The 20,112-nt window shown below is 46.2% G+C and overlaps 1 protein-coding gene across 1 annotated transcript in view; it reads left to right on the top strand.

The window, feature by feature from the left end:
• The window catches only part of LOC143843449 (solute carrier family 2, facilitated glucose transporter member 9-like), a 36,155-nt gene that overhangs the window by 4,279 nt on the left and 11,764 nt on the right, over window positions 1–20,112 (top strand). Inside the window, exons 2-10 of the mRNA XM_077349495.1 lie at window positions 1,639–1,737; window positions 6,650–6,810; window positions 7,699–7,823; window positions 9,031–9,176; window positions 10,161–10,293; window positions 12,557–12,744; window positions 13,335–13,445; window positions 16,191–16,292; window positions 17,279–17,354. Coding sequence (XP_077205610.1) covers window positions 1,639–1,737; window positions 6,650–6,810; window positions 7,699–7,823; window positions 9,031–9,176; window positions 10,161–10,293; window positions 12,557–12,744; window positions 13,335–13,445; window positions 16,191–16,292; window positions 17,279–17,354 — 1,141 coding nt within the window. The remainder of the gene's footprint in view (window positions 1–1,638; window positions 1,738–6,649; window positions 6,811–7,698; window positions 7,824–9,030; window positions 9,177–10,160; window positions 10,294–12,556; window positions 12,745–13,334; window positions 13,446–16,190; window positions 16,293–17,278; window positions 17,355–20,112) is intronic.

Genomic DNA, 20,112 nt, shown 5'->3' with positions numbered 1-20,112 from the left:
GGAGAGGAAAGGGAAGGCGAATGTAAGCCGCTTTGAGACTCCTTGGGGTAGAGAAAAGCGGCATATAAGAACCAACTCTTCTTCTTGTTCTAGGAGAGAAAATGGATGCTTTGGAGGATGAAGTCTACAGCATTGTACCCTACCGAGGCCCCTGTCATCCTTAGTCTCCATCCCCAAACCTCCAGGAGTTTCCTAAACTAGATTTGGGGGGGGGGATCACCCTCCAGGGGCCAGGAGGGACATGGCAACCCTTCTTGTTAGTGCGTGGCAGCAAAATAAACATCTTTGTTGTCTTTTTGTATAATTTTATAACTATTTCACCCTTTCCTCCACTTTTGTTTTTATCCCTCCTTTTGTGATCTGCCTATCCTCTATCCCCACTTCTAATATTTCTCTCCTCTCTCCTACTTTTTTCAGTCTCTGTTCTCCCTCACCCGTCCTGCTGGACAACTTGGAACGTATATAGTAGTAGTATAACAGCAAACCTTTGTTAATGTCATGAACAGAAGTGGGGAGTTCACATGTCCTCATAATCTATCAAAGTTCCCCCCTTACACACATGATAATAAATATTAACCTGCCCAAATTAGGCTGTGTGGGTGTGACAGAGTGGGGATTCAAATCTGGGTTTCCTGGACTCTATACAATCTTCATTTCCATTGCAAATAGCATGGGGCTGTCTTGGAACTCCCATGACCATCCTGAAGCTGGTGGCCAATTTTGAGGTTTCTATTTTTATTTTCCAAGTTATGCCACAAATGGACTGACAGGTGGACACATGGATCATTTTATTTTTATATCAATGCACAGAAACAGCAAACCAAATAGGGTTGCCAGCTCTGGGTTGGGAAATACCTGAAGATTTAGGAGTGGAGCCTGGGGGTGGTGGGGTTTGGGGAGGGGAGGGATTTTAGAAAATTTGCCATAGAATTCATTGCCATAGAGGTCATCCTGCAAAGCAGCCATTTTCTCCACAGGAACTGGCTTTGGTAATCTGAAGATCAATTGTAATAGCATGAGATCTCTGGGCGCTACCTGGAAGTTGGCAAAACACTACAGCTAACTGATTTGTTTTCTTGTGATGTTTGGTTTGGACCAGGGTCATGGGGGGGGGGGTGTAGGGTAGAATTTTTGCCTAGAGGCCCATAGTGGCTCGTGGCAGCTCTGCTCCCAGAATTATTATGAGATGGAGGAAAGGAAAATGTTGTCGGCTGCTTATAGTCTTTATTGGTAAGAGAGACAGAGTATAATTAAGTAAATAATAAAATCTGACTGGTTCTCTTTTGTACCCCTGGACTGATTCTCCATGTTAGAAGTGTATGCAACAGTTTCCTATCAGGTTCTCTAAGAAGCTGAGTAGATTCCTAGTAAGTTAAACTGAGCTCAAATTCCTTATCACTCAAGCCTCTTCACCTCTGAGCAAATATATTTAAGACCAGCCTGTAAACTATTACCTGTTCCTCTGAGTATCCTTGTTGCTCTTGATTCTTGCCTCCTGGAATTTCAGTGCCTTTTTTCCCCATCACCAATGTTGGTAGCCTCACTAAGAGAACTCTTGAGAGTAAGATGTGATATTTGGATTTTCCATGGCCCATTTCCATCCCTTTCTGGTCTCACATACATTTCTATCCTTCCCAGCACCTCACCTTCCCTCTGATGGCTGTGACCCTCCTGTCATCCTTTGGATCTTCCATGCTGTATGGATACAATCTGGCTGTGGTAAACTCTCCAGCCACGGTAAGATATTTAGAATCATAGAATCATAGAATCATAGAGTTGGAAGGGACCTCATGGGTCATCTAGTCCAACCCTCTGCACTATGCAGGACACTCACATCCCAATCGCTCATCTATTGTAACCTGTCACTCCCTTAAGCCTTCACAGAATTAGCCTCTCTGTCAGATGGCTATCTAGCCTCTGTTTAAAAATGTCCAAAGATGGAGAACCCACCACCTCCCGAGGAAGCCTGTTCCACTGAGAAACCGCTCTAGCTGTCAGGAACTTCTTCCGAATGTTTAGATGGAATTTCTTTCGAATTAATTTCATCCCATTTGTTCTGGTCTGTCTCTCTGGGGCAACAGAGAACAATTCTGCTCCATCCTCCATATGGCACCCTTTTAAATACTTGAAGATGGTTATCAGATCCTCTCTCAGTCGTCTCCTCTCCAGGCTAAACAGATCAAGCTCTCTCAACCTTTCTTCATACATCTTGGTCTCCAAACCCATCACCATCTTTGTTGCCCTCCTATGAACACGTTCCAGTTTGTCAACATCCCTCTTCAACTGGGGTGACCAAAACTGAACACAGTACTCCAAGTGAGGCCGAACCAGAGCAGAGTAAAGCGGTACCATCACCTCCCATGACCTGGACATGATACTCCGTTTGATACAGCCCAAAATCCCATTTGCCCTTTTAGCCACTGAGTCACACTGCTGACTCATGTTCAGTGTGTGGTCTTCTAAAACTCCTAGGTCCTTTTCGCACATGCTACTGCCAAGACAAGTCTCCCCCATCTTATATTGGTGTATTTGGTTTTTCCTACCTAAATGCAGAACTTAACATTTGTCCCTATTGAACTTCATTTTATTCAGTTTAGCCCACTTCTCGAGCCTATCAAGATCATCCTGTATTCTGTTTCAGTCTTCAGTTGTGTTTGCTACCCCTCCCAGTTTAGTATCATCTGCAAATTTAATAAGTATCCCCCCTAATCCCTCATCCAGATCATTTATAAATACGTTGAACAACACAGGCCCCAGGACAGATCCTTGGGGCACTCCACTTGTCACTCTTTTCCAAGAAGATGCTGAACCATTAACCATCTGGGTATGATTTGTCAATCCACCTGACAGTAGTAAGGCCTTCCTCCCATTTCCTAAATGACGTTTTTTTGTTGCTCAAATCTTTTGACAACTGCTTATGGAGCCAACTTGGCTTCCTTAGGCTCCTTCCATCTTTTCTTCTCAAGGGAATTGTTTGTGATCGAGTATTTCATTTTTAACAAGCTCCCATCCCTCTTGGACTCTCATCTCTTTAAGTCTTTATGACCACGGGACTCTACGCAACATACCTTTAAGTCTGTGAAAATCAGCTTTCCTGAAGTCCAGTCTATACATACGACTACGTAAAGGTTTTCTCTTTCCCACAATTGAAAATTTCAAAAGCACATGGTCACTGCTACCAAAGGGGCACACTACTTCCACCTCATCTACCAGTTCTCGCTCCGAGAAAAAAAAAATGGCGATCGCTTCGCTGGAAGATCAGAGGAGAGAGCCAGGGGGAGGGACTTTGCTGAAACCGCAACAATGGTAACACATAGAACTTTTTCATTAGTGTTGCAGATTGGTTGCAAGAGTGTAGCGCTGTTTGGAGGGTGAATCCACGTTTTGGGATTTCCCTTTAAGCGCTACAATGAAGCATTTATCTGATCGTTTGCAGGAGTGTGGCAGATTGTGTGTGACGTCATGCATGACTGCAAATTAGTAGCGATTACAATTTGCCACACTCCTGCTACTTTGAACTCTTGGGGAATGGCCCTGAGTATTATCCCACCAAGTTTCTGTGATTCCTATTAGGTCATAACCTCCTTCCTCTATTATGACTACTAGTTCCTCCTGCTTGTTTCCCATACTCTGTGCATTAGAGACATCATAATCCATCCTTTGTGTGCCTCATGGTTTTGGTTTTTGAACTTCCTTGTAAGCTAGTAGTTCCCTGCTTATGTAACATTCCCTGTAGATTTGAGATCTTCTCATGTTCAGATCTTGCCATCACACGAAGTTCAGAATTTACGTCTCGCTCCCCCTTTGTGTCTAGTTTAAAGCCCTCTTCACCAGTTGTGCAAGGGTTCTCCCAAAAATACTTTTTCCGTCCCTTGTGAGGTACACACCGTCTCCTGATAATAGCCCCTCATATTGACATCGTTGACCATGATCCTGATAAAAGAATGCCACTGAACTAATGGTATTTATAGCGAACAGTGTATATGAGAGCATGTCATTGTTAAGGTTTTTTATTTAAATTAAGCTTATACCCCGCCCCTCTTGTCAAGTCAGTTTGGGGCGACTTACAAATAAGGCAAACAGCCTTTACAATAATAAATATAGTAAAACTCTAAAACACCCTTCCCCCCAATTAAAACATAGTAATAAAGCCCCATAAATAACCAAACAAGGCAGATGGCAGACAAAAACCAAACAACTCCCCTGTTCCCATACTGCCACCTGTATCATGCCATTAACAGCATATGATGGAAAACAGGGAGTCAGATGTCATAGGGTGGGACCCATAGATCAATTAATCAGCCCCGGGATTTTCTTCCCCCCTGGCCGCAACCAAAAGCCTGGCAGAAGAGCTCTGTCTTACAGGACAAAAAGGCCCTGGCCCTGGTCAAGGCCAAGCAGAGATCCCAGGGGCCCGGGACAGCCAGGAGATTCATATCCACAGAGCGAAGGGCCCTGCGGGGGTCTTAGGCAGACAGGCGGTCCCTCTTATTGGGGGGGGGGGGTTCCTTTGATAAAAAGGCCAGGGTAGGAATTTGCTTGGGGTGAGGGACTGCTCTTCCCATCGCTATGCCTATTTCTTAGAGTATTTGATAAAGGTCAGATAAGAAGGGCCTGCTTTGGTCAGGCATATGGACATTTTTAAACAGAGGCTGGATAGCCATCTGATGGAGAGGCTGATTCTGTGAAGGTTCAAGGGGATGGCAGGTGACAGTGGATGAACGATAGGGTTGTGAGTGTCCTGCATTGTGCCGGGGGGGTTGGACTAGATGACCCAGGAGGTCCCTTCCATCTGTGATTCTTTATGCTGCCAGGAGCTCTGCTTGCAGAGGATTATCAGGCTCAGGTCTGATTTGCAGCGGAATAGCTCTGCCCATTCAATCTTCCCTCCTTCTGCCTTCAAAGCATTACATCAAAGTAGGCCACTTTGGTGGGCTCCAGAGAATGGGCCTTTTCAATTGGGGCACCCCAGAGGTGGAGCTCCAGCCTCACAGAGATCTGCCTGGCACTGAACTTGCTGAGTTTTAGATGCCAGATCCTGGTATTTTTATGCCCCCAGAGTTTTTGGTGGTTTCTGCCCACACCATTCTTCCTATGTTCTTGATGGCCCTGCAGAAATACTGCTTTTATTTTATTGTAGTGTTGTTTAGTAATCAAATACTGCTTTTAAATACACTGGATCTTATAGTCTTTTCAAGCTGTTGTGATTTTGTTTTGGTCTTTGTAGTCTCTTAATTGTAAGTGATTGTTGGAAGCTGCCTCAGGAGTGGAATCTGAGTCAGTGTTTTAAAGAAATGAGATACAGTGACTAGAATGGGAGAAGAGCTATTAGTTCTTTGGATATACTCATTCACTTAAAATGATACTTCTATGAAATAGATAATGCAGTATTTCATCATTAAGGCAGAGCTTTAAAATGCTCCTTGATGCAAAGGAGGGGTGTGGTTTAAAACTGGTATGTGGCAACACAGACTGAGGTGACAGTGCTGCTCCCCACCCAAGAGTGAAAGGTCGGGTGAAAGAGCTTTTGGTCTCCAGAAATTATACAATTACTCCCGTTCACTGGATTCTGAGATTCACCCCCAAAGGGATTTCATCAAGGCTGTCTTCTATGAGCCCTAATTTAATATCATAAAATATGTATCAGTTAACAAGAAGTTACATCTTAAGCCAAATCACATATCTTATTTGCTTAAAGTTTCAGCTTTCACACTGAGATGCTGTGTCACATTTTGGCCTGATAGGGATGTTCATAAAAGCAAGTTGTGAAACTCAAATGCCAACTAATTAACCACTGTCTAAATTTCATCCCTACGATTGGCAGGTTGCCCACTATGGTGGGGACCCTCCTCCCCTCAGGGTCATGTTCCCGTTGCCTCTTGACAGAGCAGCAGGAACGAAATGTGTTGGGGGGCTAACATCATGTGATATCATGACATCACTTCCAGTTTATAACGCGGGGATGACATTATGGCACTGTGAGATGTTCTAGATATTCCCAAATTCCCATGGCAAAAACCACAGAGATCGAGAAAATTCCTGGAGCATTACTCCCATGTCTCTTCCACAACCGAAACTGGAAGTGATGTCAGGGTGCCGTATGACATAGTTGACAAAGTCTGCCCACTCATTGTTCCTGAGGGTTACCAGCTGGTGGGCTGTCAACTCTACTGTTTGACCATTTGACTTCTTGTGTCCTCTACTCTACATTGGCCCAAGACTTCATACAAGAGGCACAGTCTCCCCTAATCTTGTCTTGGTAAATCAGAGACAGAGCTGAATTGAAAAGGAAAACATATATGTGTACAAGTGCCCACAATTGCTCCAGAGAGTCCTCCATCACTTTCCAGAAATTCTACAATAGAGTCAGGCGGGTTGTGGTGTTGGTTTGAAGCTGCAGAACAAAGTTTGAGTCTGGTGGCGAAGATGAACAAAGTTATAAACGTTCCTCTGCATGCACACATCATCAGATACAATAGTCTACAATAGTTAGGACATGCTGAACTCTCATCTTTGTCTACTCATACTGGATGTCACCCTCCACTCCTGTCATTACAAGACTCCATCAGCTTTGTGGTGAATGTGAGAGTAGAGCTCACCAAATTTCTGACATTCATCCTCTCTCCATGTTGCATCTTCTTCCTTGCAGCACATCAAAGCCTTCTATAATGCCACATGGTCCAAGCGCTATGGACAGGGCCTGACTCAGGGCACACTCACCCTCATGTACTCCCTGACTGTCTCAGTCTTTGCCCTGGGAGGCCTAGCGGGGTCCTTCCCTGTTGGAATGCTGGTCACTCGATATGGCAGGTAAGAACACTGCCAGCCAAGAGAAGGGGGAACAGATTCTTCACATAATTTGGGAGAAAGTGGCATCGCCAACATATCAGGGTTTGAAAGGGGGATCCCAAGGAAGACGAAAAAGCTAAAACTGAGTGGCAAGATGTGATCAAGGCAGATAAGAATTTGGAAGGCGAAGAGTTAAAAATCACAGAACAGTTCTCATTTTGCTAGATGCAAAGCAGTCTGCCAATTATAGGTTGAATCCTCTTTGCATCAGCTTACACTCATAGTGTGACATCCTCTCTCTCCTTCAGTCTGCTGGTCTTCATTTGTAAGTCAGACATCACCACTATCCAGCTCATTGGGAGATCACTCAGTGACATCTATCCTGTCTGGCTAGTCCATTCTTGCCAGCATGCTCTCAGACAAACTGAGAAGAGGGAGGGGTATCATTGCTCCATTTGGATGTCAACCCAAAAAAGAGGATGATGTCATACTGTCAGGGATGTTAGGGGCTACTGGGTTTTATGCCACACTGGAAAAACTGGAGGAGAAAACTTCATGGTAGGAGTGAGTGGAATGTGGAATTCATTGCCAGGATTCACTGTTGGCCACAGGGATAGACAGCTTTAAAAGGGGATTGGTTAGATTCATGAAGGATAAGTCATCTAGCCATTTGACTGAGGGGAACCTCCACATTCAGAAGCACTATACCTCTGGATCCCAGAGCCAGGAGGCAACATCAGGGGAAGGCCTCAGCCTTTATGCCCTGTTGTTGGCCCTCTAGAGGTACTGGTTGGCCACTGTGTGCCACAAGATGCTGGTCGATGGACCAGAGGTCAGATCCAGCAGGGCTCTTATTATATTCTTACAATTTGAAACTTTCTAATCTCAAAATATCTCTTTTTGTAACAGGAATGGGACCTTGATACGTAGCAGCTTCCTTGTCTTCCTGGCGGGTGTGCTAATGGGGTTCAGTCGATACATGGAATCACCTGAGATGGTCATTATTGGGCGTTTCATTACTGGGATCCACTCTGGTAGGCATTTTCTACCTTACTGGGAGAGGGGGGAGGTAGGAGGGGAGTACAGAGGTGCAGCACGTGAGTGTCCAGTTGCACCAACTTTCAGGCCTGTTTCTCACAAGCAGTTGCTGAGGAGGTTCACATGATTCAAGTTTGCTTCAGATTAAACAGCATTTCGCATGCTCTGTTCTAACCCTCTTTTGTAGCATGCTTGTTTTCTATGTATAGGAGTTTTCCCCATCATGAAAAACCCCACATGATGAAGCAGTGCAATCCAGAAACAAATTTGCCTTCTCATCTCTTGATGAGACTGATGTTTTTTGCTAGTTAGCTACAGATGGTCAGACAAGGGGGTGATTATACTAAGATCGCATTTTAGCACGTCACTGTCCTATCTGTGTGCAGGGCAGCAGTTTGTACAAAGCGCTGCACTCTATTAAAACCATACACACTGTTACATGATTGCTTGGGGAGGTGTGTCATGGTTTCCCATTTTTGGGCCAATGTCCAAAACTCCAGCCCTGCGTCCATTATTCAGGCACTTTTCCTTACAGTTAACCTGTGCATTTGCCCCCATTCACAGTACATGCCTCTGAGTTCTTCGTTACCCTATCACAGGCATTTCCCCCTTTTACATTGCACCAGGCTGATGAGGTAGATGTTCAAATAAAGCTATTATTAAGGGAACAAATCCGGGCCCAGAGTTTAGGGAGGAAGAAGTGCAGCAAAAGCATGAAGATTAATGCTAGGAAAATAAGGGTTGAATGTGTGGTACAGCGAATGTGGCAAGTTTCCTTGGCTTGGCTAGCTCTTTTATGACATGGCAGCCTCCTTTCACCCCCTTTCCCTCCCTGTCCCATACTTCCTCTTGAAGTCATCGCTGCCTCTTTTGATGATGAAGCTCCACGCTGAGGGATTTTCAGAAAGTTTGAGTTCTTAATCTGGGTGTTGAGCTCTGGGCTAGAAAACGCTTGACAGTGACTTTTTTGAATTAGGACGTTGCTTGTGAAATGTCACTTCATACCGGCCTTGTGCTGCAACAGACAAACCTGGTGGCTACTTTAGAATGAATGTGTTGAGGAATACCTCACATAATTACCTTATTTTTACCTGAAGCTCTGAAGCTGCTGGGTCTATATCGTCTTGACCTTGTAGAACCTTGCCTCCTCCTTCGCATCAGTGGGCCTCCTCTTGGCACCTTTTCTCTTTTCCTTTCCTTCAGGAATCTGTCTCAGTGTTGTGCCCATGTACCTGGGAGAAATTGCCCCCAAGAATCTGCGTGGCTTCCTGGGCCTTGTACCAAGTATCTTCATCTGCTTAGGGGTCTTCTCTGCACAAGTCCTGGGCCTTCCAGAGCTGCTTGGGGAGGTAAATGCCTGCTATCCCATACCAAATGGCTTGGACACACCTGTTCCAGTGCCATGTCAGCAGTTCCAACTTAGTGGCTGTCAGAAAACAAACTGAGGAAAGGGTGATAGGGGCAGTATTTGCCATCCTTTAGACCAGGGTTTTTATTGGCCCCAGAAGGGTTTCCTGAAGTGGTGGAAGTTAATTGTTTATATATCTATGTAAACTTGTTAAACATTTAACAGGTGATATGACCATATATGGGTGTTGACCCACCCACCCCCAAATGACCAATGATGGGCCTGGAGGGGATGAGAAGGGAAGGGGCCTCAGGTGGGTGTGTACAAAACTCTGCTTCCCAACCATATTCTGCATGATCGCATCACTTCTGGGGTTTCTCAAAGCCTGAAGAGTGTTTCAGGGGTTTCTCAATGGTAGAAAAGTTGAGACTCAGAGTGTATACCATCATCTATAGGAAAAAGTCATTGCTATTAGTTCAATAGAATAAAAGATGTAGGCTATAAATGAATAAAATGTCTCTGTTGTAGAGGAAGGAGCCATTGCCATCAAGGATCATGCTGGAGATCGGCAATGCTGCATGGACTATATGGTGTGTCTACCTGTCCAGGTCAAGCTCCAAGCACAGATTCAATTTACTGTGGCCCAAGGGTGAGGGAGCTGCCCAGGTTACAAACCCTATGTTCCATTTATGTCCTTTCACAGACGAGATACTTTATGATTAGTTACAAGATTGTGTGGACTCTGCTGGGGACGAGGGAGCTCTGGCTCAATATAATACCAGGCTTGGAGAAATGATACTTGGCTTTGGTTCTATGCCAGTCACTTATTTCATTCTGCATATGAGCCCTTCACATTAATACTGTAGACCCTTCTTTGCATTTAGAACTTTGTCCCTTTACATTTGCTGCAGCCCAGGGTGAAATAAATGTGTGCTTCAGCTCCTGCTTGCATTCCTCTTGGGAAACTCTTTTTTTCCCTTCTTAGGACCCTTACTGGCCTCTCTTCCTGTCAGTGGTGGTTGTTCCTGCCTTCCTGCAGCTCTTGCTGCTGCATTGGTTCCCAGAAAGCCCTCGCTACCTGCTTATTGAGAAGGACAATGTCCGTGGAGCTACTGAAGGTGAGTGAAATGCATCCCGCTACCCACCCCTAATGGGTTTTGCACTAGGCCGCACCTATGCTAGCCATGCCTAGCCCCAGGGGGAAGTGGGGCCTTGCCTTCTCATGGCATATTTGGAGAGACTAGTTAATTGGGCCTGCCCCCCCGTGCTTATGAACCATCAAGTCAAGCTTGCTTCACTTAAGCGGGATCTAGCATTGAGCAGCATAAGGAGAGCAGCAGCCAACTGGGAGACAGGCAGACTCAAAGCCAGTCCTTCTCCCCTCTGGTAATGGTCATGACAGAACTAGGCCCGGCTGCTTGTTGTAGTTCAACAGCCTATTAAACCCTATTAAAGCCAGCAGGATGTAGCAGTTAGAGCTTCAGAGTAACGTCTGAAAGACCCAGTTTCAAATTCCCATCTTGCTGTGTCAGTTCCCTGAATGATTTTGGGCCAATCGTATATTTGAAGCTTAACGTACCACCGAAGGTGGCTGTGAGGATAAAAAGGAGGAGAGGAGAATAATGTAAGATGTTTTGGTCCTCAGTGTGGAGACAGGTAGGGTATAAATTAAGTAACGAACTAATAAATATCACTGAACATGGGAGGCAGATAAAAAGTTGGTAGGTAAATGGTTGAGGAGAATATGAGGCAGAGGAAGGGGAGAGGATATGAGAGTGGCCAGGAGGAGGGAAAGGGGAAATAATGTGAGAAGGGGGATAAATATGAGCCCCCCCCCACCAACAAGTCCTTGAAGGCTTGTTCCCCCATGCAAGGGGGCTTGGCCCAGTGGTTGCCCCACACAACCGGGCCATAGTTTTCCTAGGCAGAGGCTGCTGGAGGGCGGGGAGTGAAAAAACTGAAGATGGGAGGTAAGTTGGTTGCTGGTGGGAAGAAGAAAAGGAAGCTGGAAAAGGGACTTTCGTAGAAGGGAAAGAAGAAATAGTGGGGAGCGGGAAATGATGTGCTTCCTACATGTCCTTGTGGGTTTCCCCTTGTAAATATACAAATACTTCAAACTATTCCCATGAGTTAGTGGAATAGCAGGTTGGCCTTTTATGCACCACTCTGACTTTTAACTATTCCACCTCCTTTGTGTGCCATGTATCAATCTCGTGTCTTTGTTCAAAACACTCCAGAGTTAATTTCACTGCACTAAAACGTATTAAAGTGTGCTGTGTTCCTCTTGATGTGTCAGAAGGTACATTCCCATGTCTAAAGTCATCTATAATGTACAAGAATAGCAATCCTTGTGAGGCAGTCTGAGAGGTCCTTGGCCTTTTATTTAGGTCTGCTCATCAGATGGAAGTCCTCCTATTAAGGACAGCATCTACAGCCGCAGTTCTCAACCTTTTTGGGGCAGCGACCCCAACTCTGGCAGCAGCGGCGTGCGTGTGGGAGGCGTGTGCGTGCATGCAGGCATGTGCAGGCACACAACAATCGAGGTGCATGGAGGCAGCCATTGCCATGGCTCCACCCCCTCCTCTGGCTGCCGGCTGCCGCCACCCACCTCCGCCCGCCGGAAGGGGTGACTTCCAGGCACGCCAGTCAGTTTCCCCAGAGGGAGGCAGCAAGGAAAGGACACGCGAGGCGTCTTGCATGGACTGCATGGTCTCTCTCGCCCCCTTCTGCTGCCTGCAGACCTCCTGGCCGTCAGGGAGGGTGAGGCCTGCATCAGCGAGCGGGCAAGCAGGTGGGGGCCAGCCATTGCAAGCCGCCTTGCTGGCTCTTCTTGGCCACGCAGCCGGGCAATTTGGGCTCCGCCCACCTGCTGGACAGCTGGGACCCTCCTGAGGTCAGTTGGTTTCATGGGGAGGTGGGAAACAGCAGACATGTCATGCAAGCTCCCTGCTACCACTGCTGCCGCTGCTGCGGCCAACAACCTGGCAACCCTGTAGAAGGGGCCAGGCGACCCCACTTGGGGTCGGGACCTCAAGGTTGAGAACCACTGATCTAGAGGCATTCGTACTTGCATGAGCAACTTGACGGGATGATTGTCAATTTCCCTTTGCCTTCCTCTGCTCAGTGTATAAATGACTGACTTCTCTAGTCCCACGGCCCACTATTCTCCTGAGGGTGCTTAGCTCCGTGATAAAATTGGCACAGGTTGCAGTTCGTGTATATGAGTAAATGTATTCCGTCACATAATTATATATAAATATTAGCTAAAAGAAAATTAAAAATATGACATTTAGAGTGTGGTATATGTGTTCCTGACCACTTGAAAACATTTTGGGCATTGGCAAGCAATCGGCTACACTATTGTTCTTGTGCCATTCACAGCCCTGCGCTGCTTCGTGGGCAAGTATGATGTGGAGGATGTGATTGAAGAGATGCGGGAAGAGCAGCGCTCCCTTGCCTCAGTGAACACCGTGTCCGTGTGGCATCTCCTGGTAGACAGTTCTGTGCGATGGCAGGTGCTCTCTGTGGCAGTGATCAACATGGGCATGCAGCTTTCAGGAATTGATGCTGTAAGAGCTAGCAGGGTCACAACTCTCAGGACTCTTAGTCCATATACATGTCTTGTCCATGGCTTCCTGTTGCCCATCTCGTCCTCCTTCTACATTTTCACATTCAATATGGTCTCAATGAACCCCTTTTTTCCAATACAAGTATGACCCCTTTTGTCATACTTGTATTGGTAGCCCCATTACATGTTAGCATCTCAGCTACCTGGAGCTCAATCAAACTGGGCTATCAAAGACATGAATCACAACTGGGGGAAATTTACCCACCACTGAATTATTCTGCAATATGCTAAAAGTGATGACATTTCTCTAAGGCCATGTCTTATAGATATGTTTTCTCATTTTATAAGTGGGGTACACAGAGAAACACTATCTTGTTTATGGCTACTCCTCCCTCCTATAATGTTCGTTAGTTTTTTTTCCGTTTGGTTCACGGATGATGCAGAATTTGTATATGGGAGGTTGTGCAGGTGTTCCTGTTCCCTCCCAAGATGTGTCTGCCTTTCCCACTCACCCAAAGAGAAGAAAAATTGCCCATACAGAATATGAATTGGGTCTGCTTGAGCTCATGGCTTTCACCTCTTCCTCAACAGATCTGGTTTTACACCAATGTCATTTTTGAGAATGCTGGCATCCCTGATCCGGAGATACCCTATACCACGGTGGGCACTGGAGCCATTGAGGTTGTTGCTGGCTTGATAGGTGTAAGTGGATTTGGTGCTGCTTGCCCTGATGGTGATGTGCTTTTAGTGCTACTGTTTGGCTTCTGTGAAATAAACTTTTATGTCCTTCTTATAGCAAGCCTGGAAATTGATCTCTTACCTCAACACCTGGCCCTTGATAGGGTTTAGGTCACACCTGTAGAAAGCAAAGGCTGCTCTCTACCATACTTCAGCAGGAGAGGAAGGACCCACAACTGAGTAGGGCCGTATTATTGCCTCTGTCCTTTGAGGCTTAATGTCACCTCTGCCCACCAATATTAAGGGAAACGTTACTGGTCTGGGTGAGCGGATGAGACGGTAGAGGTAGCTGTGAGCTTGCTCTGAGTTTGTAGACTAGAGTGACCTCCTCTGGCTGTAAAGGGCCAATGCTGGACAGGGGAATGAAGAAAGCTATGGAGGATAGCCAGAGTTGTTCAGGACTTTTTGGAAGGGAAGCTATGGTAGCATGTTAAAGGGATGAAAAAAATGCAGTAATGCAGGTATCGTGTTCACAAGACAGACATAGGGGAAATTAGGAATGGTTAAGTGGGGCTATGTGGAAAGTAACCTTAGAGGGCAGCAGCAAAAAGGGAACTGAAGGAGAGGCGTGTCCCCAGCATCAGCTTTGCACGGACACCCCACTTGGAAGCATGAACGAGTTCCTTTGTCACTGCCTGATCCTTGTAGAAAGCACTTTCAGGCACTCACTCTCAGGCACTCACTCTCAGCTCTCCTCCCATCTTGTCCAGCAATGCAGCCAGGAAAGGGCTGGCACTTCTCGCTCACCTGGCCTCCTTATTTACTAGATGCTGCTTTTTGGCTAGCCTCTGTTGTAGCTCCACGCATTCTCCTTGCCTGCTCCTGCTCAGTGGTTGATGGCAGCAATACTTCCAGGGCCAGAAACTCAGAGCAGACAAAGGGGGGTGAGAAAGAGACATTCCGAGGAAGGTTTTCTGGCTGTCTTTTATTTGCCACTGAATGGAGAAAGTGGCAAGCACAGTGTCAACTGCAGAGTGAAGCACCACTCTACATGTTTCCTTCTTCAATGGGGAACCTGGAACTAGCCCTCAGACTCCCTGTGTTTAAAGAAAAGATGAATGAGAGGAGTGGCTGTTAGGTGAATTTGTATGGTGAGAGAGCCAGCTTGGTGTAGTGGTTAGGACTGTGGACTTTTAATCTGGTGATCCAAGTTCAATTCTGCACTCCCCCACATGCAGCCAGCTGGATGACCTTGGGCTCACCACAGCACTGATAGAGCTGTTCTGACCGAGCAGGAATATCAGGGCTCTCTCAGCCTCACCCACCCCACAGGGTGTCTTTTGTGGGGAAAGGAATGGGAAGGCGACTGTAAGCCGCTTTGAGCCTCCTTCAGGTAGAGAAAAGCGGCATATAAGAACCAACTCTTCTTCTTCTTCTTCTTCTTCTTCTTCTTCTTCTTCTTCTTCCTCTTCTGGCATCAGGGACTATATTGGTATTCCAGGACCCATCTCTACATAGCCTCACAAACTCAGGGGTCTAATCGTTGTGTAGCTGATCAGAGTTCCTTGCCCCTGGGAGCCACATGGGCACTTAATTATATATATTATATATCCTAGTCATTGGGACAAAGAAGGGTAATCAGTGGTGTCTCCTATCTACCGAGAGCCGCTTGTTGTAATTCTGAAGGCCAGAAATGATTTATTGAATAAATACCTCACGTCCTGCTACAGAAAGAAATTTGTAACATGGATTTGCCTTGGAAGCAGATTCAAAAGGAGTCTTCTGACTGTTCTTTATAGTCCAAAATTTGCATGGAGCAGACTGAGTGAACAGGGGCTCAGGAGTTGCTGTCAAACCCAGATGAACTCTGTTGCGGGCTTGCTGGTCATATTGGGTAGGCAGGCCTTTGTTTTTTGTTTTTGTTAGACCAGAGGAATGGACTCACCCTGTGCCCAATACATCTTGAAGTTATCCGTTTGTACTAGAGATGTTATACTCAGCTCTGTCACGGCCTCTTGGATTCCAAATCTCAACATAGCTGGGGACAAGTTATCAGGCAGGTATCACCCAGGGCTGTTCAAGTGTCAGGCCTGAGTCTTCCGGTATTACACAAATGCAGAGCTCTCCCTCCCACCAGCCGCCTTTTGCTGCCCATCAGCAATGCCTAACTCCGGCAGGCTCATCGCTCCATCAGCCTGATTGCTCCTGAGTGCCAGCAAAAACGGCCCCCAATGGATGCACTGAGGTTGGTTATAAAATTACAGGCATTTGTTCTGCTGTCAGCAGCTTTCCTGCTTTGCCTTCCTCCTGGCAGCATCTTTCCCCCATCCTGGAAATTTCAGGCTCCTGGATCCCAGAGCATCCCCTCGCGTCTCCCACCTAATCCCCTCCTATTGCCCCTCCTTCCCAGGCTACAGCCGGTCTGCTGGATGCCATTCGTCCTCCATAAATAAGGTCACCAATGCCCACCCAAGGCTCACCTCCATCAGCTCTAATCAAGCAGGCCCGTTTGTACCACTGGCATTCAAGGTACCATCCCTCAGGCCCCCTAGCCCCCACACAAGAAACAGAACCAAAGAGCTCTGATTCTTAGGGCCTAACCCATCCATTCTTGGAATGTGTAATCTGAGAGAGCTGATGTCCCCTTTATTCCCTCACTGGATCTCCCCCTCCTTCTTGGTATGAAGACGGAGCCCTGAATTTCTGCAGGTCAGCAGCATTCTAGCACTAAGCCCTAATGTGGCCAACTTCTCCTTCATTTTTTTACAGTGTTTCACTATTGAGAAGTTGGGACGCCGGCCTCTCATCATCACAGGATTTTTCTTCATGGGCATCTGCTGCTCAGGCATCACTATGTCCCTGGTGTTGCAGGTATAAGCATCCTCTTAGCTATGGCTATGCCGGTAGTGCAGGCTGGTAACAGAATCCCTGCCAGTTACATCTACCCTACCCTGGGATATGATTTGGGGAGCCTCTAAATGAGGCTGTCCTCTGTGCAACTCTTCATGCAGAGGTTCTCCTCCCTTTGTACAGCTAAAATGTGCGCACAAAGATGACTTCATCCTAGTCCAATGTGGATTAATTTAATACTCAGTTACAGTGTTTTAGGTAATGGGATTTGGTGGTGTGTGTATGTAGGTGAAGCTCAGCTAAATACAGAAAAAGAAAGAGGATCCACTCCAGAAAAACCTACTGAGCTCCCTTGGATTCTTACAGCTCTTGGTCATTTACAAATGTATTCTTGGAGGTCCAAGTGTTTGCACAGGTGCTACCCACAACCTCCAGCTATCCACTGAGTTATTGTTTGTTTGGATTGTGTTGCCCCCTGGACAGGGGTCTTTCTCAGGCTAAATATTCACCATTTAGTCCCCAAAAACGTTATCAGGATCATTGTTGCTAATATTCCTGTTCTGAGCTACTGTTGGTGGATTCTCTGGCTGTGAACCTTTTGCTGTTTGACTATTTAATCTGCAATTATTCCACTGCAGTATTTTCGTTGTGATTGTTTTTAAAATGCTGTAAGCTGCTTTGGATGTTAGAAAACAGTGGCATACTAATGTGCAAACACATGACATATGTGACATGCCTCTCAAAGTGCATGAGTCATGCAGCTGAAGAGGAGAAGGGAAAAGCTCAGATAGCTGGGATAGTAGAGAGCAGGGGACCAGACTGTTGGAACTCAGGGGTCTGATCAAAGAGCCACAGAACAGCCTGCAATAAACAGGCTGGGACTGAGCTTATCAATGGGTCTGTCGCATGCAGAGGTGGCAGGGGCAGGGCCGGAATCTGAGATCAGCAGGGGGAAAATAGAAACAACTTCTGCTAGCTATTCTGCTGAATGTCTGTTCTCCCCACAGGCTACGGTGTCCTGGATGCGTTATGTTAGTGTGGCATGTGTCATCGGGATCATTGCAGGATTCTGTATGGGACCAGGTAAGTCCCTTGTGCCAAGTAGAAATATCCCAGGGACAACAGTCTGGCATGACTGCCATTGAAGTCCATGGAGCCCCAGCAGAACTGAAGGTGGGGGTGGGGATCTGAGACATCAGAAGTCTGGACTGAAGTCCATCAACCAAGCTAAGGCTGAGGATCTCAAGAGCAGGACTGCGAGGGAGGAAGGGTGAGAAGTGGGTCACAGGATATAAGATAATTTGGGTTCTTAAGAACGTCTGTTCCCAGGAAATGTATGGTAAGAACTTTGTTCTTCTGAATTGTCCTCTGTGTGTGTGTACCAACTTAGATTTGGGTGAAGGCATGAAACGTAGGCTTGGCTGTGGAATGTTGAACGATCTAAAGGTCACGGGGAGTGAGACAGTGGCAGGAAGTGATGGATGCTTTGATATAGTTCTGTGGCTTCCTGTCCTGCCTTAGGAGTGGTGGAATGTAGCCTGTCGCTAGGAATTCCAAAGGCCATCTTGCTGTGGATTGCAGTCAGTTCCTTTGCTTGCTGCTAACAAAGGGGTGAAAGCACAGCACTCTAAATATGATGGACGAGGCAGCTGCTGGTTTACCCAATTGATGTATTAGTGCAGCCGCCAACAGATCCATAACTCATTGTCGGCCCAGAATTTATTCGCTGTAATTACATCTTTAATTAGGATTTTAATGGCTCATTGTTCACAAACTATGATGAATCTGACTTTTAAAATAAAAATATCTCTCTCCCTACTTTGGGTGATCTGTGAGCAATGCTTGATCAGGGGTTCTCTTAACACTCCCTCGATGGATTTTTTTTTATATTGAAGTTTTTAAAAATTATTTGAGGAAGCAAATCTATATGCTCCCGAAAGAAAAGGGGTGGTGCTTGAACTGCCATAGTGTAAAGAGGCAGATCTTTGTACCCCAGGGCAATTATTACAGGACTGATCCAAAGCCTTGTACTCCTCTGTGGAATACAGGAAAAACATCTCCAGTTGCCAGAATGCAGCATCACTAAAAATACAGTCAAGCCGAATCTGTTGTGTGTGTGTGTGTATTGGGGGGGGATCATGAAAATTTATGTGACCTTTTAAAGTGCTTCTGTTTTCAATGATTTTTCAGGGAGCCCTCAGTACAACTATTCTTAGGGCTTAGGGCATACATATGATTTGCCATACTGAAACACATTGCTGCATGGAAGCATCATTACCTCCCCTCTAAAATTCATTCTGGGCCCCTCACCAGGGCTGGGGGCATCACATTGAGCTGCTGGTGTTTGCTGTTTAGGACTCTTGACCCCGAGGGCTGGTTCAGCATCTCCTCCACCTGACAACCTCCAGATGGTGGCGGCAGAGCTCTTGGAATTAAAAACAAGTCTCCAGAGATCAGCACCCCTGGAGAAAATGGCTGCTTTGGAAGGTGGACTCTATGGCATTGGACTCTGTTGAGGTCCCCTCTCCCCAAACCCTGCCCTCTCTTGGCCCCCCTCCCCCACATTTCCAGAGCTTGCAACCCTACCTCCATCTCTGCTGCCCTAAGCAATCAGCTGGGATTGGGAGGACTAACAAACACCCCAGAAGATACAAGTTCAAATAGATTGGAACATGCTGGAAAAGTGGGCAAATGGAAACAAGATGCAGTTCAATAAGGATAAGTGCAGAGTTCTTCATCTGGGTCACAAAAATGAGAGGCATGCATACTGGCCACAGTCTATAAAGAAGATGCATCCATTTTTGCAATTGGCGCAGTAGTATTCATTCCACGGACCATGGAGAGCCCGATGCACAATCCCCATCAACCAAAAGAGCCACAGGCCTGCAGCATGCCCTGCACACCACCCCAAGCAATAACTATAATCACCTTTTAATTGCCAGAGCTTATACTGCTGCTGAATCTCACCTCCAGCATAGCTCTCAGCCATCCTTGGTGTATCTGGAGTGAGGGGAAGGGCTGGCAAGGGCAAGGGCTGCACACAGAACAATGTGCAAGTTTTGGAGGTCTTCAGACCCCTTTATTAGTCTGCATTTTGAAAAATAAATGCTTCTCTATGGGGTGTTCAGGTTTTGCTCTAGTTCTGTAAAAGGAGGAGTGGGGTTAGAATCCCTGTCTTACTTAGGTTTGGTGTGCATTCAAATGTACATCTGAGAGTGATTATTTATCCCCTTTATACTGCTGTCAGTGATACATGTGCTTGAATGCACTTCCTGACATAGTAAGCGCTGGGTCAGACTTTTAGACTGGGGCCAATGCAGTTTTGTTTGTTGTCATCATATCACTATGTAGCCGGACCTGACTGTCTAGCTCAAATCTGGCCAGCTGTGACTGTCAGTGGCTCTCTGTGGCCTATAGCCAAGAAAGGTCTTTCTCAAGCCTTCCTGCTTAACTGCATGCAAAGCATGTGCTTTTCCACCAAGCCACAGTGCCTCCCCTACTTCACACCTAATTGACTAGAATCAAGAGAGGGGTTAAACTTAACATTTAAAACAATTTAGACAGTAAATTAGCAGAAAAATCGGAGACCTAGCAGATTCAACCATGCATGAAAAACAGCACAAAACTGAAGACAGGAGTCTAGGATTGTTTGTTGCACACCTCAAAGCACTTTCCCCCTGAAAAATAGTCAAAAGATGAAAATTTGGTGCAGATCTATTTAAGTTGACGGCTTTTTACCACTGCCATTCTAGTTGGTTTCTGCAGAGGATGGTGGTTTGCAAATATTCCCTCTTGTGCCAACAAGAAAGATGGGCTGTAAATAAAGCCATTAGATAAATAA

Source organism: Paroedura picta, chromosome 8 (assembly GCF_049243985.1).
Source record: "Paroedura picta isolate Pp20150507F chromosome 8, Ppicta_v3.0, whole genome shotgun sequence".
Taxonomy (NCBI): domain Eukaryota; kingdom Metazoa; phylum Chordata; class Lepidosauria; order Squamata; family Gekkonidae; genus Paroedura; species Paroedura picta.
This window is presented reverse-complemented; position numbering and strand designations above follow the sequence as displayed.